Source organism: Aspergillus ruber (genome assembly GCF_000600275.1).
Source record: "Aspergillus ruber CBS 135680 unplaced genomic scaffold scaffold00027, whole genome shotgun sequence".
Lineage (NCBI taxonomy): Eukaryota > Fungi > Ascomycota > Eurotiomycetes > Eurotiales > Aspergillaceae > Aspergillus > Aspergillus ruber.
Window position 1 is genome coordinate 238,594 of NW_024467323.1, and position 21,770 is coordinate 260,363.

Here is a 21,770-nt window from a genome sequence, read left to right on the forward strand (position 1 = left end):
CGTTCAGGGGAAACCATTTGCAAGTATACGATGCCGAAGTGTGTTATATTTAAAGAATAACACAATGATTAGGCAAATATAAGGCCTTGAAAGTAGCTGATATGTACTATAATGACTGTTGTTTATAGGTATAGTCTTACATTGCAACGATTCACGCCATTCCCACAGATTTGCGTGACTGTACATGCAAGCTTTCAGATGATAATCAATGAGGGATCGTAATGTCGTATCTTTTTTTTTTTTTTTTTTTTTCCCGATGTGCCTGTTTGGTCTTATCAGGCCTTCTTAGACGAGTCGACATTGTGCTTCTCTTGCTGTGCATTCAGCTGCTGCTCGACTTGCACGATAGCTCGTTCTGCTTCCAGTGCAAGCTCTGGCGCATTGAGTATCGAAGCCAATTGTTTAGCATCAGACATTTCAAGTAGCAGTTTGTCGTCGCTATTTTCCACGACGTCTGGGGCTGATTTCTCAGCATGAGTTGTCTTGAGGACACCCGAGACACGCTCAGCGTATAATTTTTCGAGTGCGGGATATGGTACTGGATTCAAGAGGTCTTTCTTTATAAGAAACTCCAGATGCTGAGAGCCGTTCAAGGCTTGAATTCGTCAGTTTAGAACAAGGCCGCGGAGCGGTTGGAACTCACCTCGCCAGTGGGACCATCCTCTATACACGAGATAAAAGAACGGAATATTGGGTATCCTGTTATCTGATTAGTTCACGCCAGGAAAGTGGTCATTCGACAGATACGTACACTGGAAGCAACGCAATAGGCGCCGTCAGAGGAGCTATGACAAAGCTCCACCACATCTTATTCCGATGCAAGTTCTGACGCCCTACTGCAATGGCATGCAGAACCGGACGAAGCTTCTCTCGTCGAATTGCATTTCCCGGAAACAGCACGTCCACCTTCTTATCTGCATCCGACTGACTGAGCCGGCGTTGAGCATTTAACGATGGGATGCTTTTGAGACCCCATTCTTCAAACGGTATGCGCTGTTGAACAGCGTTCCCCCATGACACCAGATGCTTCTTCCAACCCTTATCCGCTTCCTCCCACTTGGCCCATGTTTCCGCAGCCTTGTTGGTAATCCGATCTGTAATCGACAGCTTTTGCGCGAGGTTCTTGCTCAATGGCTGGGAATAAATCAGAGCTCGTCTCGTCGAGATCGGAACGAGGAAGAGGCGCATCGCAGCTGTCGCCGTCTTGATCTATCAATAATGGAGGAGAATGCGTAGATGGATAGTAAAGGCACTGATGTGATTCGCGAAGGGGGGGAAGGGTCAGAGGGACGGGAAACTACCGATAGACGCGACAGAACAATCGGTCCAAGGAAGCGTGTACCAATGGCATGCCTTAAACTCGCTGGCTTCTTTCGAGCTGCTTTTAATTCAGTTTCAATGGATGTACTGAGCTATCGGGGAGGCGACGAAATTCTTGCTAAGTGACTGTGTGGGCTCGTCGCTCAACGTCATTACACGCCAAAGCACTTCTACATCCGGTTAGTTTTACCGTTTACGGTATGTTTGCATTGTTGGTTAAGGGCATGGCTGAGTATAGATTCACTGAGTCACTCAACACGAAAGAAAATATGAAGCTTAGGTGTGTAAAAATCTATTTTTTGAGAGGCAATTGTCCGATTCGAGGACGAGTCTCGAGCTGAACGTGGGCTATGTATGGGTCTCGATTGATGATCTATTATGCCGATATCTTCCCCGACCCCCTGTACAGACATAATATACGGAGTACTCCTCAACGTGTGTTCTGTGACGATCTTGTTTTTTCCTTTTTCTCCGTGTTATATTGTCCATCTTCCAAACCTGTACTTAACCGTTTATCTTAATATGCCTGCTATTCTGACGTAGCATTCCGCCTTCTGAATCGAGTCCCTCCGGTTCGTATAATAATCTTAAGGTTGGTAGCGAACCGACCTCCCTTCCGACGACCCTTGCCGAAATTACTTCCTATTTTTTTCGTCGACCCCGTACGCATCCTTCCGGGCTTGAATGGTGGTTATTAGAAGGATTCGCAATTTGCCTTCACCTCCTCGTTTCGCGGTTTCATGAGGGACGTGGGCGATGCAGACCAAGAAAGCCGCTATCCTGCCGCAACCTCCGAGAGCCGACTTGATCTCACTGATTCAGTCCGCTGACGAAAGGAAATGGCGCATGATGAGCACGATCCGGCCTCTCAAGATCCAATTTCTCGTGAAGCCTTGGAAGACCAGGTATTAGAAGAAAAGCCATCTGCAGAACGGAGGACGGGATCGCTGGACGAGTCGCGCAATGGTCCTGACCATAATGCTCACCCTGTCGATATTCTTTCCAACGACCGCAATATCGATGATAGTAAAAATGATGACAACCATTCCTTTGCACTTTCCTCAAGTGGGCTGCGGGTATCAGAGAATTTAAATGTTGAAGAGGGTGAAAGTACCCGCCAATTTGGATTTAAACCACGGACTATTCCGGGTATGTTCGGTCACACACGGGTTTTGGCGGGTTTGCTCTGGAGAGCGTTGGCTAACGCGCGCGTGTGTGCATGCAGCATGGATTCGATCAGTTGAATATGAAGACGATGAGACAGACGCCGGTGTCACGTCGCGACTCCTCCCTTCGCAGCCCGACGATGCTATTATCGCTCAACATAATCACTCGCCGTATACAGCGTCAAGACCGAATTACAACTATTCTGAACAAGCGGACAGCATTTACGTTGAGAAATCTACCACCCCGCGTCGGGAATCGCGTTGGCAAACCTTTTCCAGATCAATAGCATATCCTCGTGAAGAAGGCGTTGAAGAAGAGCATGTGACGGAAGATTGGTTAAATGAGAACCACGCCGACTATTCTCAACCATGGCGAGGAGAGCTTGAGGAAAGCGAAGATCCAGAAGATCCTTTGAAGAAGAAACGTCGCAGGGAAATCTGGTTCAAGCGCTTCCATAACACGCTCTTGCAGAGTCCAATGGTACCTCTTATCTTCCGGCTCACTGTTTGGTGTTTCTCTCTGATAGCTCTCGCGCTTGGGGGATCCATCCAGCACATGTCAAGCGAATATATCCATCCCCAGGGTCCATCGGCTCTCATGGCGATTATTGTCGATGCAGTCGCTTTGGTGTACCTTGTGTACATCACTTTTGACGAATATACCTCAAAGCCGCTGGGTTTGCGTTCTCCATCGGCCAAGGCACGACTCATCCTTCTGGATATTTTCTTCATCGTTTTTGACTCAGCAAACCTCAGTTTGGCATTCGAGTCTTTATCGACAGTGAGGGGCTCCTGTACTTTTGCAGAAGTCAACCAGGAAATTACTCCCAAGAACGATGCGATTTGCGACCGACAAAAGGCATTAGCCTCTGTCTTGCTGATAGCCCTAGTGGCATGGCTAACTACGTTTGCAATTAGCGTTCTCAGGTATGCGTTTCCAAGCTATAAAACTTGCATGATCTTTCTGACTTTTCATCCCAAACAGGCTTGTCAAGAGGGTTGCTCCAGCATGAAGCTGTTAGCTTTAAGGTCCGAATTGCGTGCTATATTCCATCGCATCTATTTCCCTTCATTTCTTGTCTAATTTCATTTACTTGTGAGCCTGTTTGATGCTCTTTTTGCCATGTACATGCTTTTCTACTTTCTCATTTTGCTTTTTCTTGGGATGGCTGAACGGGAATGGCCTGGGTAATCTGGTTTGGAACTTGGATATTGGCGTATCTGGACGACATACAAATACATAATACATGCTTTTCACATTCTCATCTCCTCCAGTATCAAACATGCAACGCCGGCCCATCTACACCAAACAAAGGGTCCTTATGGAACCAAACCACCCTTTCAATATCTTTGACCTTCTCTTCTTCCCCCTGTTTTCCATAACACATATCCCAATCTTTATCCTTCGGATATGCGCCAACCATCTTGAAGCTCTCCCCACTGCCTAATTCATCAAGAAGCCGATGGCTGACACCAGCCGGAACAATCATCAAATCCCCCTTCTTAACAGTCGGCTCGAACCTGTCCGGATTCCCTTCCCCACCAAAGCACAGACGAGCGGTTCCCGAGACAACCCCTAAGACTTCATGCGTTGTGGAGTGGAAGTGTGACTGGGGAAACATGCCATATACCCATTGCGGTTCGACCACCCCAATGCTATTGAAACGAATTTTCAGCTCAGATGGCGAGGCGTTGAATGCTCCGTGATAGATGAGGAGGGGCTTGGATTGGATGGAGGTATTGGGGATTCGCTCCCATTTGGGGATTTGGCGAGAGGTGACTTGGATCTCGGACGGGGATCTGAACATGGTCGGGTATTTTAGTGGCCTGCGCAGACAAATATCAATTATATCCTTCAGTAGTATCCCAAAGTGTCAATATGTGGAAGGAAAACTGTTCGTGGTTAATGAATTCGCCGCTGTATAGATCTAGTCCACCGCATGACGTCATTTTGTTCTTTTTCAAAAATGTTTTCGTTTTATGGCTCTTCTTCTATCGAGAACACAAGCGATATGGGATCTTTTGGGGTATTTCGGTATAGAGTCTCCGAAGTATAAGCAAGGATGTATACAAGGGTGGCCTAGTACGCCTTGTTTGCTACTGATTGTCGGAGTGCATTGTACGACTGTACTCATATGGCTTTGAGCTGTATTGCCAGGCCTATTCGACGCAGAGCCACAACATCATAGAGAGGCATTTCATTTCTTCACGATTGTGTTTAGACAGACTTCTATCTCCAGGTGTGAATCAACTGATCACGATAACGATCGATCGTCATCTATCTTGAGCGCTACAGGCAGCCATCCTGACCGCCTTCCCAAAGCGCCAAAGTCTCCCCACGGCGCCCAGTTTACCAACCGCCACGCCTTTTCTCTTTCTCGCATTACCAGATTTCTTTCTGCACCCTTTTCCTGACTCACGGATCTGAGCTGATCCCTGGGTTTCTTTGCTTGTTTGCTTTATTTTGTGGTTTCATAACCAGTCCCGGGCGGTTTTTCTTTTTTTGGGTTTCCTGCGCGTGTCTTCCGATCCCAGCCAGTTTACCGCCAGCCTCAGTACCCAACGGAGGGTGTATTCGATCGTTGACATTTGGAGACGGCCCGATACCCCGGGAGCAGCATATTGAGGTATATATTGCCAGTTTCGGTCTCTTGCTGTTTTGCGTCCTGTGTATTGACGAAGACTTCCTCAAACTATGTCCATGTCTAAAACTAACAACATCTTTGGCGCCTTTCTTTCCAGGCCTTTACACAAACTTTCGTACCTCGGTAGCAATATGCCTGCGTTAATGCCCCAAACGCCTCACAAGGATGACGTTGATGAAACGTGAGTTCATCGGCACTGCTTATCGGGTGATATGCGGCGGTTGTGGCTAATCTCTTGGTATTTAGATGGACATTCTTGGAGAAGGGGATCAACAGCGTCATGCTGAACTTGGATCAAGGGGTGGATATGAAGACTGTATGTTTCCTTGTTTTCTGTCTCTTTCGGAGTCTGAGACGCTAACTCGGACTCTTTTCTACAGTACATGGCCTTATACACGTACGCTGCCTGCCTCGTTCTTTTTCCGTCTTACCATAGCATCGACTGACATGATGATACACCAGTGCCGTCCATGATTTTTGCACATCACAAAAAGCAGTTAGCAGTGGCCAGGGTCTACAAGCACATCGCGGCGGTTAGTCTTCAACTCTTTCGATTTCTTTCTGGCTTTGTTGGGGCCGTTTATACTGACGACCCCTATAGCCCATCTTCTGGGCGAGGAGTTGTACAGACTGTTAGGGGAATACCTCTCGCGTCATCTTGACGCGGTTTGCAAAGAGTCCGAAAGTCATGCCGAAGAAGCCCTACTGGCGTTTTATATCCGCGAATGGGACCGCTACACAACAGCCGCCAAGTATATCAACCATCTCTTCCGGTACCTCAACCGTCACTGGGTGAAGCGAGAGATTGATGAGGGTAAGAAGAATGTATACGATGTATATACCTTGCACCTTGTCAAGTGGAAGGATGACTTCTTCTTGAAGGTTCACGAAAAGGTGATGGAGGCGGTTTTGAACTTGATCGAGAAGCAGCGAAATGGCGAAACAATTGAGCAGTCGCAAATCAAGAGTATTGTCGATTCGTTTGTCTCGCTCGGTCTAGATGAGAACGATAGCACCAAGTCGACTCTGGAAGTCTACCGGTTCTACTTCGAAAAGCCGTTCATCTCTGCTACGAGAGTCTACTACGAGAATGAGTCACGTCAATTTGTTGCGGAGAATAGCGTGGTTGAATACATGAAGAAAGCGGAAGCTCGTCTGGATGAAGAAAAGGCACGCGTTGGTCTATACTTGCACCCTGACATCACGAAACACCTCACAGACACCTGCCTGGAAGTCCTTGTCACGGCACACTCAGATCTACTGCGGGATGAGTTCCAGGTTCTTATGGACAACGAGCGTCAGGACGATCTGGCTCGGATGTACCGACTGCTGTCGCGGATAAAGGATGGATTGGATCCCCTGCGGGCCAAGTTCGAGACCCACGTCCGGAAAGCCGGTTTGGCTGCAGTGGAAAAGGTTGCTGCGGATGGTGAGAATTTCGAGCCCAAGCTGTACGTTGATGCGCTGCTGCAGGTGCACACCAGGTATCAGAATCTGGTTAATGAAGCGTTCAACGGTGAATCTGAGTTCGTTCGGTCTTTGGACAATGCCTGCCGGGAGTTTGTCAACCGGAACAAGGTCTGCAAAGCCAGCTCGACAAAATCACCAGAGTTGTTGGCCCGTTATACCGATTCATTACTCAAGAAGGGGTCTAAGGCTACGGAGGAATCCGAGCTGGAGGAGATGCTGGTGCAAATCATGACTGTCTTCAAATATATCGAAGACAAGGATGTTTTCCAGAAATTCTATTCCAAGATGCTCGCCAAGCGTTTGGTGCATGTTAGCTCGGTGTCAGACGATGCGGAAACCAGCATGATAAGCAAGCTTAAGGAGGCTTGTGGTTTTGAATATACCAATAAGCTGCAGCGCATGTTCCAGGACATTCAGATCTCCAAAGATCTTAACGGTAGTTACAAGGACTGGCAGGAGAAGGTCCTTGATGATGACGACCGTAAGAAATTGGTAGACTCGCACTTCCAGATTCTGGGAACCGGTTTCTGGCCACTCAATCCTCCTTCGACGGATTTCCTCGCACCACCGGAGATTGTCAAGACCGCCGAGCGGTTCCAGAATTTCTACTTTGACAAGCATAGTGGTCGAAAGCTAACCTGGCTTTGGCAACTTTGCAAAGGCGAGATCAAAGCCAACTACATCAAAAACGCCAAGGTGCCATACACCTTCCAGGTTTCGACCTACCAGATGGGTATCCTCTTGCTCTTCAATGAGAACGACACTTTGAAATACGAGGACATTCAGAACTATACTTCCCTTGCGCCTGAAATGCTCCAACCTAATCTTAGTATCCTACTGAAAGCCAAGGTTCTCCTTGCTAGCCCCGAAGGATCCAAGCCGGCCCCGGGGACATCCTTCTTTTTGAACCACAACTTCAAGAACAAGAAGATCAAGGTCAACCTGAACATTCAGATTAAATCGGAGCAGAAAACTGAGTCGGACGATACACACAAGACAGTCGAGGAGGACCGGAAGTTGCTGCTTCAGGTGAGTTTTTGCTCCATATTACTTGAGATTACGAATTTAGCTAAAATCTGCCCCACTAGTCTGCGATCGTCCGTATCATGAAGTCGCGCAAGAAGATGAAACACGTACAGCTTGTCCAGGAAGTGATCCAGCAGGTCAAAGCCCGCTTCCCGCCTAAGATCCCGGATATTAAGAAGAACATCGAGGCTCTTATGGAGAAAGATTATATCGAGCGTCTAGAAGGCGACGAGATCTCGTACATCGCTTGAAGTTTCCTACAATATATCTCTTCTTTACATGTCCTCTCGTTGTGTTTAGCGTTGGTGTTGCTTTTTTTCTCGTCTTCTCGGAAAAGAACGATCGGTTACTTTGGCGGGTTACATCGACGGATCTTATTGTGTATTTCCCATAGCGTTGATATGACCAATGATAACCCATTTGCTGGCTAAAGGGAACTTCCTGCAGACGTAGAATGCGCCTAACCTGCTATCATAATATCATTCGCAACATTCACCAAATCCCGGATTATATAGCTCATCCGATGACGGAGACCGAGGTTGAAATGTGGAGTAGGTTCGGATCTTACCGATCGAGTGATGATTGATAACATGAATGATTCCCCCGTGTACTTCAGCTTCACATATATTATATGTCAATTAGAAGCTGTGGAATGAAACAAAAGAGCAGCCAAACCTCTCTGAGCAGAAACATGTGCTATTCTCTATATTTTCACATAAAGAGCTGTTGGCGCCAAGCTCCCCATTGCGGAGAGACCCCGTATGTCACTCCGTCCACTGGATCTATATCGCCATGCCTTTAGCCGGATGGCACCATCGGGCTTTGCTTTCCCACAACAATTGCACTCGGGCATAGTGCCTTTTGTGTACTCCCAAGCCCGAAGAATACCCGGTCATCTTTCAGTCTCGCCTTCCGTCTCCCTCGAGCACAACGTGTGTGGATTCAATCGGGAATGCCCCGAAGTGAAGTCAATTGATTCGGCTTGTAGTCCGTAGTTATATGTTGAGCCGAAGAAGTGAGATGTTTAAATACAGGATAGAGGCCCAGGGATTGGCGGACTGGTGCGCCATTTGAGCAATTCGCTACGCTTCTGTCCTCGCGATGAAGGTGCTTTCACCATTTTTTTCGGTTGCTCTCACGCAGAGCACTTTGTGTGCGGCTCAAGGGTATACTAATGAGTCGGAGGTGCCGTACTATGGTCTTAGTCCGCCGGTTTATCCGTCTCGTATGCTGCCAGCTTGAGGTTCAATTTCACGATTCACGGAGTATGTGCTAACTACTGCTTGCGCTTGATCCTAGCCGTCGGAAACGGGACGACCAGCAATGCCTGGAAAAACGCATACCAACACGCCAAAGCCATTGTGTCCAAGTTGACACTCGAAGAGAAAGTCAACGTCACCGGTGGCTTTGACGGCGCATGTGTCGGTAACAGCGGCGCCGTTCCCCGTCTCTCAATTCCCTCGCTCTGCTTCCAAGACGCACCAGATGGCGTCCGAGGCCAGGAATTTGTCTCTGCATTCCCTGCCAGCATTCACGTCGCAGCGACATGGGACCGCTCTCTCATGTATCAATACGGAAATGCCCTGGGAGAAGAGTACCATGATAAAGGTATTCATGTCGCCTTGGGGCCCGTCGCGGGTCCGCTTGGTAGAATTGCTAGAGGAGGTCGCAACTGGGAAGGTCTGAGTGCGGACCCGTACCTTGCTGGTGCAGGTATGGGAGCAATTACAAGAGGTATTCAAGATGCAGGTGTGATTGCTTCTGCGAAGCACTGGCTTTTGAACGAGGAGGAGTGGCGACGGAACCCTGGTAATCTCGGGGAATCGGAGAGCTCGAATGCTGATGACCGAACTATCCACGAACTGTACGCTTTTCCTTTCATGGATTCGTTGAGAGATGGTGTGGGCAGTGTGCTTTGTTCGTACCAGCGTGTGAACAACTCGTATGCGTGCCAAAACTCGAAGCTGCTGAACGGTATTCTGAAGACAGAGCTTGGATTCGAGGGTTTCGTGGTCAGTGACTGGGAAGGACAGCACGCAGGTGTCGCATCAGCCAACGCCGGCTTGGACATCGTCATGCCAGACCAAGGCTTCTGGGGCAACAAACTCACCGAAGCCGTCAACAACGGTAGTGTCAGCACAGACCGCATCAACGACATGGCCACCCGCATTCTATCAAGCTGGTACTACCTCGACCAGAACAAAGGTTACCCATCAAACGGCGTCTATGCCAACGACAAGAAACACGATCCCGTCGACGTCCAGGGCGACCACGCTTCCCTGATCCGCGAAATCGGCGCTGCAGGCATCGTCCTCGTCAAGAACACCAACAACGCCCTTCCCTTCACCAATTCCACCCGTTTCCTCAGCGTTTACGGCTATGATGCCACTCTCCCACCTTCACCCTGGAACAACCCATCTCGCTACGGTGGTGGGTATGAGGTAAACTTTGGCTGGAATACTTTTAACGGCACGTTGGTTACCGGCGGTGGTTCCGGGGGTAGCACGCCTCCGTACGTGGTAAGCCCTATTCAGGCAATCCAGGAACGAATTTCCCGGGACCGTGGAACACTCAGGTGGGATTTCTGGTCTGAGAATCCTACTCCCGCGTATGTGAACAGTGACGCTTGTCTCGTGTTCATCAATGCGTATGCATCGGAGAGCTTCGACCGCGAGACCCTCCAGGATGAATTCAGCGATAATCTCGTCAAGAACGTCGCCAGCAACTGCACAAACACCATCGTCGTGATCCACTCAGCCGGTACCCTTTCCCACCCCACCCTCCTCGCAAAATTCATGCTAAATCAAGTCTAGGAATCCGCACAGTAGACACATGGATCAACAATCCCAACATAACAGCCGTCCTCTTCGCCGGCCTCCCAGGCCAAGAAAGCGGCCACTCCCTAACCGACGTCCTCTATGGCGAAATCGCCCCCTCCGGCCGCCTCCCCTACACAATCGCCAAAAACGAGTCTGACTACGGACGCCTGCTCAACTCGACCATCTCATTCGATGCGTTCCCGCAGGTTAACTTCACAGAGGGCTTGTATATTGATTATCGGTATTTTGATAAGGAGGAGATCGAGCCGCGGTTTGAGTTTGGGTTCGGGCTTACGTATTCGACGTTTGGGTATGCGGGGTTGAGGGTTACGGCGAATAATGGGAGTAGTAGTACGGCTGAATTGCCGGATCCTGATATTGCTATTGTGCAGGGTGGTCATCCACAGCTGTGGGATGAGTTGTACACCGTGACTGCGTCTATAACAAACACTGGTAACGTGACAGCCTCTGAAATCCCGCAGTTATATGTCTCCATTCCCAACGCTCCCGTTCGACAGTTGAGGGGCTTCGAGAAAGTTCCTTTGAAAGCCGGGCAGACGAAGAGTGTTCGGTTTCCGTTGACGAGGCGGGATTTGAGTATTTGGGACGTTGAAGTGCAGCAGTGGAGGTTGCAGAGGGCGGAGTATGGAATTTTTGTGGGGGCTAGTAGTCGGGATTTGAGGTTGAAGGGGTCGGTTAGGATTCAGTGATGTGCTGGACTGTTGATGATACTCAAAATGTCAGAATAGACGGTGAGCTTGTATATAGTCAGGTATCAAATTATTTGTCTATCTTTGTATGCTACGCATGCATTTCATGACCAAAGATAAATGAAATAAGATGTATAATACAGCTCTGTCCTCCCGGGTATCAAAGCCCAACTCGAACAATTATTCATATCCAACAATGTCAGGCAAGTCGTATACGGAACAACTTGGTGTATATTAGGATGCATGCTGCGTTTCAATGGTATCCTTCACTTCATTTGCGTGGGAGCTCCCTGTTGTTTCCTGCGATGGTGTCATAGATGATGTCTTCTCAGCAGGTTCCTGTTTTGACGACTCCGACGAAGAACCATTCGTATGCTCAGCCTCAGTCATAGTCTTCGCCTCCTTCGCCTTAACGTTCTCCGCTTTATCACTCGCCCCCACAGACTCAGCACTCAGCGTATCAGCCGTCGTCGACTTCTCAAGATCCCCTCCCAACATCGGGGCTTCCCTCGACAAGGGCGATTTCGGATATTTCGTCTCCCCCTCGCTGCTCTCATTGCTATCATCCTTCCGACTGGGCGAGAGACTGGATTCGCCGCTATCCCGTCGCAACAGGATATTACTCCACCGCTTTCGTCGGCTCCTGCTGCGAGAGAGCGTGCTGGCTGAGTCCTCGCTATGACGCGGCATGGAGCGGGTGCGGCCGCGGTCGGCTTCGGGGGTGACCTCTGAGATGCTGCCTAGTGTTAGTGTGGATGGGGATGCGACAGCAACGGTAGTAGGGGAAGACGGAGATGAGGAGGATGAAGCCGTGGCTCTCTTTTCCTGCCATTCTCTCTTCTTCTCGCTGGCCCAGCTTCCCCAGGAGCTAATGTAAGAACCTGCTTTCTGGCCTGCGGCGCTGACAGATGCTTGCGCCTGAGCGACATCGACCGTGGGGGCTTTGCGGTTCGCAAACCACGATGTGGAACCCGTACCGGTGCTTGAGGTTATCGAGGCTGTGTCTGAGGTGTTTGGCGGCAGGGAGTTGGTCCGTTCCAGGGAGGAGCGTTGCGATTGGGAGGATTTCTCTTTTTCCTCGTTCTTTTCCCGCTGTGCTTCGCGCATCGTGTCGATGTCGGACCAGAAGCTGTTGAAGACGGCGCTGACTTTCTTTTGGCCTGTGGAGAGGTGGCGGTTTATTGCTTCCCTGCCTTCGCGGACGCGATCGTCAAGGTGGAGTTCTGCAACTTGTTGGGAGAGTCGTCGTTGGACGTCTTCAATTGTGAGACCACCGGCGCAGGGATGGCGGGGTTCGACAATTGAGAAGAGGAGCGCGTCAGAGGTGAGCCGCTTGAAGAGAGCGTAGTTGGGTGTTGTTTGCCATTGCGCGAGGAATTCTGCGTTGAATTCTAGGGCTGGGTCTCCTTCGATGTTGAATGCTTCCAGCTGCTCCTTGCTCTTGTGCCCTGTTTCGCCTGCGTTGAACGAGTTGAGGTCTTCGTGGTATTTCATGCAGGAAAGTAGTGCAAGTAGGTACTCTTCGAACTGTAGTCGGATAAACTCTTCTGAACCCATGTAGCCGTGGGTCTTGGGTCGTTGCGGGTGAGCCTCGTCCCAAGTCTCGTTGATGACCTGTGTCAGGAAATCGATCCAACGCCTGTCAGCTGCGGAGAGGGTGAGTGCGTTTCGGAAGGAGGGAGATAAAATATTAACAGTGTCTTCGTCGAGCTAGCGGGCCCGTTAGCGATAATTGAGAACATGCGGAGTACCCTCACATTAATTAGAATATCACTGTAACGATCCTTCTGTTGTAAAAGAAGCGAATTTGTAGACCCAACCACGTATGACTTGGTACCGGAATCCGCCAGCAGATCCAGCTGCTGGAGCGGTGTATAAGGACCGAACATGCTGCCCTAGAGAAAGTTAGATCAATCCTTAAAACTTGAGCGATGAGAACGTGCCTTTCCGAATATCTGCAGAGGTAAACCTGTATATGCTAGCACTGACGGAATTAGCGACCAGATTGAAAAGATAACGATATGCGATTTGCCATACTAGAACCTCTCTCACTGGTCTTCAGTGTGGTTGGCTTCTCAGCATTTTGCGTGTAGTTGTCGAATGCCGGGTCCGCGCAGTCTTCAAGGTGATTCAAGAGGCCGGGTATCAGGGAGATCAGGGAGAATTGAATCATGCATAGACGTTCGCAACGCGAACCGAAAAAGAGCATCTGCGGAGGTCAGTTTGAGTTCGCCACGCTGGACTTGAGGACATACCTTTGGTTGTAGAAGCAGAGCCTTGAACAAGACCAGGGTTTGATATTTGAATTCATGGATCATCTCTCGCATCGAGAGCCCTAGTATGATCAGCACTAATTCAACCAGGACGCTACCCGTCCAAACTCACCAAGGTTTTGATCGTTCTTCGCTTCATCACTTTTGAGGCTAATAACGAGGCCCTCGCGGAATTTCTGTAGACATGATCAGAAAGCATTCGAAAGACTTCAGAGTCCAGCAAGTACCCACCCTCAAGATATCGACATCCGAGAAGTTCCTATATCAGGGAATCCAAGTCAGCCTTTATCCCCAACCAAGCCCCATTCCCCATAAAGCCTCCCCCGCAAGCAGGAACATACCGCTGCGCAAACCACGCTGACGTCACAACCGACAATTTCTCCCTCAACTGCCCAACCCTCTGCGGACTGTCTGTAACGACCACGACAGCCTTTTGCACCGTCGACCTCGTCACATCAGGGGGACTGTAGAGGAGGGTATTCGCGTCTATCTGTCTGGAACAGGCAATACCGAAGAGCGATGTTGCGGGTTTCGTGGGTGTCTCGACGCGACGGAGGGTGAAGTAGGAAAACTCCTCGGTTGATCTGGATATTTAGAAGAGGATGTGTCAATTGAACTGTGTTTTATATATATATATATTTATTTATTCTGGGACCATGTTTTGGTATGGGGGACGGGAATGGGATGGGATGATCGTACGCATGCGCTCCGTCAGATAATGCCATGAACGGCAGTAAAGACCAGTCATTCTCTGTCGCGGGATCCGTTCCCTCGTCTCCAACGCATAATTCAATCTCAGGACCCCTGCGGTAATGGCAAAACCATAGATTTTAGCCGGTCTGTTCTGTTTCTGACTGCTCAGTGTAATGCGCGGGGCATCCCCACGGCGCAATAAACTGTCTCTCTCCTTGCACCTCGTTATTCCTGTCTTCTAAAAACTCACCTAGCATGGTGAAAATCAATGACCATCACAATAGGGTCCTGGCGACTTTGCTGAACACGAGACATGGCGATGGATCGTCATGTAAATCCTAAGGCGTTGCGTTTGCGTACCAAAACCGGAGGAATAATCGACAAATAAATGACACGTCCTGAGCTTATCTAACAATAATAATATCGCCCCGGGAGCAGAGCCCCCATGTCAACAGAATATGAAAATAGAAATAGAAAATAGAATAAAATAGTTTGCGTTGAACGGAATTGCTATTATCGATGATACGGGGTCCAGGATCAGGGGAACGGAGAAATGGCCCCCCCTCTTTGCGGGCGGTGGCCGAGTCGGCGTCTCTTAGCGACTCTTCTATGGACTGGGTACAGATACTAGATCGTTGCTATTTCAAACATCTCTTCATGATTGGTATAGATTTATCACTTTACAAACAAGTTATCATCTGTGGTTCCGTGAATCGTATCAAGAATCATATCCAAGCTCACGCCCCGGAGTATCCCGGTACAGCCAAAATAAGACAAAGCAAAATGGGTCAAAAAAGATAAACATGAGGGTAAAAGAACATAATAAAATTTATCGTGTACAGGCGTCACTCAAGCATTCGTAATCACAAATCAAAATCCCGTCTCCATATGTCCATCATCCCGGTGACGCCACTGTAAAGAGGAAATGGATATAGAAGGGGTAAGTAAACAAAAAAAAATCTGTCTATTCTGGATCCCACGCGCCAATGTGCGATATTATTATTTTCCTAACTTGCCTTAGGCGGCGAATGCCTGCTGGCTATCCCCGACGCCTTCCACAAGGACTTGCCCGGCATCCTCACTTTGGTCGATGTTGTGGAAGTCAAGGATCTCAGAGTACCTGAAAGTAATTCAGTCAGCAATCCGCAAGGGCTTTGGTATGCGAATAACATACATCATGATCTTCCAGGTGTCCACCGGTAGATCCGCATCGTTGAACGACCAGTCAAATTTCTCTTGTGCCTCGGGCTCGTCGGTGGGATCGTGGTAGGGCGCAAGGTACTCGTGCGCCAGAGCCTCACCGGCGCGGATTCGCTTCTTGGGGTCAAAGACCAGCATTCGTTCCAAAAGGTCCACCGCTGTGTGTTGTCAGCGCATAAATTCATCGGGTTTTTGTGAAGGAACATTTTACGTACCTTCAGGATCCGCATTCTTGAACCTGTTGGTCAATGGTTGCCGTTCCCGCTTCGGGAGCGACTTGACAAATCGCAATGTCTAGAAAACCGATAAATCAGCACTATCCGAGGGGGGAGGGAACAAAGAATCGGTAGCGTACATTTTCACTGCAGATGGTCTCGATCACATCGTCTGGTGGCGTACCCAGTAATTCGGTGATGATAGAGAATTGATTGACATGGTCCTTGCCGGGGAACAGGGGCTTCCCGTCAAGCATCTCAGCAAAGATACACCCTGCACTCCAGATGTCGACCTCCACATCATACTTTTGCCATGTAAGCATAATCTCAGGGGCGCGATAGTATCTCGTCGACACGTAGCCGGTCATCTGCGGGTCTTGAATCCGGGCCAAACCAAAATCGCAAATCTTCAGGTCGCAGTTTTCGTTGATCAGGATATTGCTCGGTTTGAGATCACGATGCACGACACCGGCCGAGTGGACATATTTCAGACCCCGCTATACAAAAATCGGTGGTCAGCTTTTTCATGACCAAATATAACCGTGTGAAATAATTATAGAAGAAACGAGTATGATCGCGGCATACCAAGATCTGGTAGAGGAAATATTGGATGAATTGCTTCTCTAATGGTCGGGAAGTTAAGAGTCTGTGGAGGTCGGTGCCCAGGAGTTCGGTGACAAAGTAACTGTAACAATGAAAGTCAGCTACCGCGGATTCCGGAGGATTCGGTTGGTTGGGTTGGTTTGCGGGCAATAATCAGCACGTACATATCCTCGAGCGGGGAAATGAAAATGTCGCTCAGGCAAATAATCTTGTTTGTTGTCAGTATTGCGCGTAGTAATGTGAATCATCAGACTCGAGACCAACGCACGTTTTCATGGCGCAAATGTTTCAAGAGCTTCAGTTCGCGATATGTTCTCTTGGACAGGACGGGCGTGCTGAACGGCTTCATAATCTTCTTGACGGCGACGGGCGCTCCGGTCAATTGATCTCTTGCGGCACTGTAAATTGCCACATCGTGTTAATATTCCGTAATCGTTTTGATAGAGTATAATGCTAGGTTTTGCATCCGCGACTTGACAGGACCGAAATTCATTCATAAAAGAGAAGGGGGCCTACCAGACAAGACCAAAGGCACCCATTCCCACCGGTTGCAGCTCCGTGTACCTAGAAAACGATCAGTCGCCATTCTCAAACTGATTTCTAGACCTCCTCCTTCAGAGAAATCTGCGCGAATGCGTACCGGCTGGTGATTTCAAAGGTGGTGCCGAAAATCGTGGCACGCACGAATTCCGCCATTTTGGAGGACCACGAGGCTGCTCTTTTTTTTTTTTTCTTCTTCTTTTTCGGTTGGGTTTTTTCTGGCTGTTGATAAATCGATTCTTATTTCTGCTCCCTTCTTTTCTTTACAGAGAAAAAAACAGGAAGAAGTAGTAGTCGAGAAGAAGGCAAAGATGCAGAACGAATGGTAGATAAGGGGTGGTGAGGAATGGAAGAGAGAATAGAGAGGGCCCGGAGGCGGTAGCAGGAGTACTTTTATTCTAGTGGTGGTTTCCTGAGGGGTCCCAACTATAAGGAAGATCTTGAAGATGACGCAAGAGAAGAACGAAAGTGCTTGAAGGAGAAAGAGAAAGGAATATCGATGGAGATACAGAGAGAGGGCAATAATAGAGAACTAAAAAAAGAAGAAAAGGGAAAGCAAAGAAGGACAGACAGTGTGTACAGGGAAGAAGTGGCGTGGATTTCTTGCGGCCAACGGTGTGGGGAAATCTTCACCACATATTCGGGACTACAACCTACACTTTTCCAGAGGGTGTGTCTACGACAAGGTACAAAGAAGTAAAGGGCATGACGTGAACAATAATGTACAGCCGAAGAACATTGGTTGGAAGACGCTTCCCAGATTTATGATTCCCTGTGCCAAACCTGAGAAATTCCGGACCCAGATCCTGCTGAATCAGCGACGACGTAATAGAGACATGGTAGCCATGACATCAATCACTGCTACTATATATACAGGACATATTAGTTGTATGGATTGCTCTTGAACAATCGAGAACATTTCAGAGGTTCAAATGTCTTTTCTTTGCCATTGGGCAATGGTGGTGGAGTCTATGCGTGTCTATTGCTGAGGTACTTGACCACTTGTACGCCCCTCATACTCGATGATGCCATGGAATTCTTTTCCAGAGTATTATGTACAGTATGAACCCGGAGTAGCATACCAAGAGTATAAGAGTGAGCGTCCGTCTTGCTTTCCAACGGGGCACGGAACCCGCAAGGTCTGTTATTACTCTTGGTCATAGCTGTCCAATATATACCCTTCACCAAACTCTACTTCGTTTTCTAGTTATGGGATCTCCAACCTCCGAGATACCGTCATAGTCAGTGGTCCCTTGGTTGTAAACCGTTGAATACAGAGTACCACACCTCCGTCAATTTCTCAATTGCAATTGTAGTATTTATCAGAAGGAACTTTTTCCGTCAATATCACATAGCAACACTGTAGTAGTAGTAGTAGTAGCACTAACGTCATCAGTTTGGTAAGATACAGTAATACAGTATGGATCTACTACTAGCATATTAACGTGATCTTGGTCCCTGATGCCGATCGTTACCACTGTCTTTCAGATCCTTAACTCGGTACTCGGTACTCTGTAAAATGATATTGAGAGTACAGATATCGAGCGTTGGTTACTCTGCAGGTGCAGATGACTGCATGGTCTGTCTGCGAGGCTGAGGGTCTGGGGTATGTCGGTCTATATATACCCGGGCGTGGGGGGCGGAGCACCACGTGATATACAAATGGATGATACGCCAAGCGTAATTATTGCCGGTGTAGTCAGAGTATTGATTAAAAGACTCATAGGAGTTCAAGAGAAGAAGAGATAGCAATGATATGCATATGCCTGTTGTTAATTGTGTATGTATATCTGTATCTGTATCTGTATCTGTCCGTATACTAGCCGAACGGTATGATGCTTTCTCCACTTGACATGACGATGGGATCCTCAGCGAACCTCTACCACCATACCTGTACTCTTTATGAATTTGTCCAAAGTACTTATCCTCCATATACTAGCAAAGATACTGTGTTGTCCCATTGACCGACTCTTCATATTATCAGATTCATAAAATAACCGGTGCTTACCCGATCTCATTTCCACCTCTTATATCTTCTTTCCCTGTCTGTCTGCATCTCTTTCTCCATCGTCTCTTTAGCGCACTCTATATACCTTACACCCCTCACTCTCTCCCACAAAAACAAATTAAACCAGAGATCCTGCATATTATACAGAAATTTCTTTTACCCGCAAAAGAACGACCTCGAGCATTGTACCCTGTCACGGGCCATTGCCTGCGCCGTCTTTTGCTTTGCCCTTTGTTGCCCGTCCGAAGCCCCGGAACTGTCCGCCGTCCTCACTTTCTCTCTTTCTTGTTTTCCCCTCTCGCGCTTTTTCCTTTTCTTTTTTATTTTTATTTTTTTTTTTTATATCTCTCTGTATGTCTCACTCTTTTCCAACCATTCTGTGTCTACCTGCCTCTCCTGGATTGTGTTAAATTATATATACCTTTTTTCGTTCTGACTCGAATAAATTGCGCAGTCCTCGATCGCACCCATTCAGTCCCTTCCTCCACGCTCGATCGCCGCCGCCGGTTCCCGTCTCGCGCGCGCTCCCGCAAGATTTAGCCGCTCTTCCCTTTCATATAGCCGACATCATCGGTTCTCGTCGCTTTGAGCTCTGAAAGCTGTCCGCAACGAGCTAAGGCTCTTATCCCCCTGTCCATAACCCAGCCAAGTCTTGAGGCTCTCTCCTGTCGCCGCCAGGTACTCCGATCCTCCGTCTTACCTGCAGCGAACGGCGCATTGGTCCGCGCCCCCATCGGGGATCTCGTCACGGTATATCACTTCAATTCGGGCAATCCTGAAGAAAGAGCCAGGCTGTGGTGCGCTGTGTTGTGTCAATAAAGAACAAAATGGGTTCCTGCTTCAGTACGGAAGCAACGGGGGAGGTGACGGAACAGAAAAAGAGAAGCCAGATGATCGATCGGAGACTAGAGGAGGACTCGAGACAGTTACGGAGAGAATGCAAAATCTTACTGCTAGGTTCGTTTCAGATTATGGATCAACCCCCAAAACAATCCCATTTATCACGAGTCAACTAACCATGATATGCGCCCGTTATAGGATCCGGAGAAAGCGGGAAATCCACAATCGTCAAACAGATGAAGATCATCCATCAAAATGGCTATACCGTTGAAGAACTAGCTTTATATCGTTTAACTGTCTACAAGAACCTGCTCGAGTGCGCCAGATCCCTCATTGGTGCTTACGAACGTTACGACCTTGAGCCCTCCAGTCCCAAAGTCCAAGAGTTCATCGAATTCCTGTCCGACTACAACATTGATCCCGATCCCAACACCCCCCTCGATTCGACTGTTGGGGACGCCATCACCTACCTATGGAGTGACCCGTGTACATCAACCGCACTCGAGCATCAAAATGAATTCTACCTGATGGACTCTGCGCCATAGTAAGCATCCCTGCGCGCACGCGCGCGCTTGCGCACTCAATCCCTGTTTTGTCACTGAAGGGACTTCTGCTAATACATTGCTGCTTATTAGTTTCTTTGAGGAGGCCAAACGGATAGCTTCGCCAGATTACATCCCCAACGTCGACGATGTGCTTCGCGCGCGAACAAAGACCACCGGTATCTACGAAACTAGATTCACCATGGGCCAGCTGAGTATACAGTATGCGAAAACCATCTATCCCTTGTTTATCTTCAACATACACATGACTTATCATTGCATAGTATGTTTGATGTTGGCGGCCAGCGTAGCGAGCGAAAGAAGTGGATACACTGTTTCGAGAACGTCACCTCCATCATTTTCTGCGTGGCATTAAGTGAATATGATCAGGTACTCTTGGAAGAAAGCAATCAGGTACGTTATGTGATAAGGGCCTGGGGAATCGAATTGGCAAGTCCTAACTTGCTGGCAGAATCGAATGATGGAAAGTTTAGTTCTTTTTGATTCGGTTGTGAACTCTCGGTGGTTCAAGCGGACTAGTATTGTCCTGTTCCTTAACAAGGTCGATTTGTTCCGCCAGAAGCTTCCTCGTTCACCTTTGAGCAACTACTTCCCTGACTATTCTGGCGGTAATGACGTGAATCGCGCGGCCAAGTACCTGCTCTGGCGGTTTAACCAGGTCAATCGAGCACACCTCAATCTCTATCCACAGTAAGACCCCTGTTCCATGCGGTAGGCAGTCTGTTACATAATCTAACTTGTGTGACTGCAGCTTAACGCAAGCAACCGATACGACAAACATTCGCCTGGTATTTGCAGCGGTCAAAGAAACTATATTGCAGAATGCCTTGAGGGATTCAGGTATTCTCTAGTTCTGCCAACTGTCTGGTGGCTATTATCTAGCATGATACAACTCCGCCAGTTGTCTCTCACCGACTCCCTTTTACCGTTTCTCTATCTTCATTCTCCGTCAATTCGCCTCTCTTCCTTCAATTTTTTTTTTTCTTCTCGTTTTTGTCTTCGAATTCGGCATTGGTGTTTGGGGCGCTATCTTTCCCACGGATCAACATTCCCGGCGCTGGGTTGGGTCATCTTCATTGGATATCCGTGCTATGGTGTTTTTCATTACTTTCATTTGTCCCTTTCATATCCGGGAGATTTACGACAATCGATTCTGGGAGGCTATTCGATCTGCATTGGGTGAATATCTTTTCGTTTCTGCTTTGGAGCTCGGGATTATTTCATGATTCTCTTTATTTCTTTTCTGATTTCCTACATCTAATTTCTATCTACGAAAAAGTTGTTGGCCTATGCAGCACAACTTGCATGTACCATGGGAGACGGCTTTCTGATATCCATACTCGTTTTATCGAGTTGTTTCGTTTTCATTTCTTCTTTTTGGGCTTCTATATTATCTCTCAACAGGTTCCTGCGGTTCTTATGTGTTCTGTGTGGTGTCAATGTCAATTTATTTATTCCAACTTAGTCTGGTATTATATGCCTGGATTTTTATACTATATGTCATTTCTATACTATGTCATTACTTGCAGACGTATCCAGGTGCTGTGGTTCATTACGACTCTTATAGGCTTCTCTATAAATATCCTGCGGTCACATCCATGCTTGACCAGAACTAAAATATAAAATGAAACATATTGCCAAATAAAACCTGTATACGTATATATTTAAAGCACCAGTTA

General features: G+C 48.1%; 8 protein-coding genes across 8 annotated transcripts; 4 read left to right on the plus strand and 4 right to left on the minus strand.

The window, feature by feature from the left end:
- Positions 1-32: 32 nt before the first annotated feature.
- On the minus strand, positions 33-1,371 carry EURHEDRAFT_415517 (mitochondrial K+-H+ exchange-related family protein). Its single transcript, XM_040782713.1, has 3 exons — positions 752-1,371; positions 644-699; positions 33-595 (listed from the first exon to the last, which is right to left on the minus strand). Exons 1-3 carry the CDS (start codon positions 1,186-1,188, stop codon positions 276-278), a joined length of 813 nt encoding a protein of 270 aa, XP_040636080.1. The 5' UTR covers positions 1,189-1,371; the 3' UTR covers positions 33-275.
- A 788-nt stretch (positions 1,372-2,159) lies between these two features.
- On the plus strand, positions 2,160-3,499 carry EURHEDRAFT_380194 (phospholipase D regulator; the record flags this gene model as incomplete). The annotated part of the gene is made up of 3 exons (XM_040779257.1): positions 2,160-2,469; positions 2,546-3,413; positions 3,472-3,499. The coding sequence occupies 3 exons, from the start codon at positions 2,160-2,162 to the stop codon at positions 3,497-3,499; spliced, it is 1,206 nt and encodes a 401-aa protein (XP_040636081.1).
- A 264-nt stretch (positions 3,500-3,763) lies between these two features.
- Positions 3,764-4,294, minus strand: EURHEDRAFT_462817 (cupin domain-containing protein; the record flags this gene model as incomplete). Its single annotated transcript, XM_040784831.1, has 1 exon — positions 3,764-4,294. The coding sequence occupies one exon, from the start codon at positions 4,292-4,294 to the stop codon at positions 3,764-3,766; it is 531 nt and encodes a 176-aa protein (XP_040636082.1).
- A 741-nt stretch (positions 4,295-5,035) lies between these two features.
- On the plus strand, positions 5,036-7,775 carry culA (cullin culA). Its single transcript, XM_040782714.1, has 5 exons — positions 5,036-5,312; positions 5,378-5,447; positions 5,512-5,528; positions 5,594-5,664; positions 5,733-7,775. The coding sequence occupies exons 1-5, from the start codon at positions 5,182-5,184 to the stop codon at positions 7,709-7,711; spliced, it is 2,268 nt and encodes a 755-aa protein (XP_040636083.1). The 5' UTR covers positions 5,036-5,181; the 3' UTR covers positions 7,712-7,775.
- A 953-nt stretch (positions 7,776-8,728) lies between these two features.
- EURHEDRAFT_462865 (beta-glucosidase) lies at positions 8,729-11,156 on the plus strand (the record flags this gene model as incomplete). Its single annotated transcript, XM_040784837.1, has 3 exons — positions 8,729-8,852; positions 8,927-10,387; positions 10,441-11,156. The coding sequence occupies 3 exons, from the start codon at positions 8,729-8,731 to the stop codon at positions 11,154-11,156; spliced, it is 2,301 nt and encodes a 766-aa protein (XP_040636084.1).
- A 234-nt stretch (positions 11,157-11,390) lies between these two features.
- EURHEDRAFT_533008 (putative Avl9 protein) lies at positions 11,391-14,663 on the minus strand (the record flags this gene model as incomplete). Its single annotated transcript, XM_040787236.1, has 11 exons — positions 14,373-14,663; positions 14,129-14,233; positions 13,771-14,013; positions 13,661-13,688; positions 13,542-13,605; positions 13,412-13,491; positions 13,194-13,365; positions 13,100-13,140; positions 12,914-13,051; positions 11,653-12,866; positions 11,391-11,607 (listed from the first exon to the last, which is right to left on the minus strand). Exons 1-11 carry the CDS (start codon positions 14,435-14,437, stop codon positions 11,391-11,393), a joined length of 2,367 nt encoding a protein of 788 aa, XP_040636085.1. The 5' UTR covers positions 14,438-14,663.
- Positions 14,664-15,139: 476 nt separating this feature from the next.
- On the minus strand, positions 15,140-16,836 carry sakA (mitogen-activated protein kinase HOG1; the record flags this gene model as incomplete). Its single annotated transcript, XM_040779258.1, has 9 exons — positions 15,140-15,242; positions 15,297-15,480; positions 15,538-15,616; positions 15,678-16,034; positions 16,123-16,222; positions 16,305-16,348; positions 16,409-16,538; positions 16,657-16,704; positions 16,781-16,836. 9 exons carry the CDS (start codon positions 16,834-16,836, stop codon positions 15,140-15,142), a joined length of 1,101 nt encoding a protein of 366 aa, XP_040636086.1.
- A 2,679-nt stretch (positions 16,837-19,515) lies between these two features.
- On the plus strand, positions 19,516-20,942 carry gpaB (guanine nucleotide-binding protein subunit alpha gpaB; the record flags this gene model as incomplete). The annotated part of the gene is made up of 6 exons (XM_040784842.1): positions 19,516-19,645; positions 19,727-20,072; positions 20,164-20,292; positions 20,355-20,484; positions 20,543-20,781; positions 20,843-20,942. 6 exons carry the CDS (start codon positions 19,516-19,518, stop codon positions 20,940-20,942), a joined length of 1,074 nt encoding a protein of 357 aa, XP_040636087.1.
- Between the last annotated feature and the right edge of the window lie 828 nt (positions 20,943-21,770).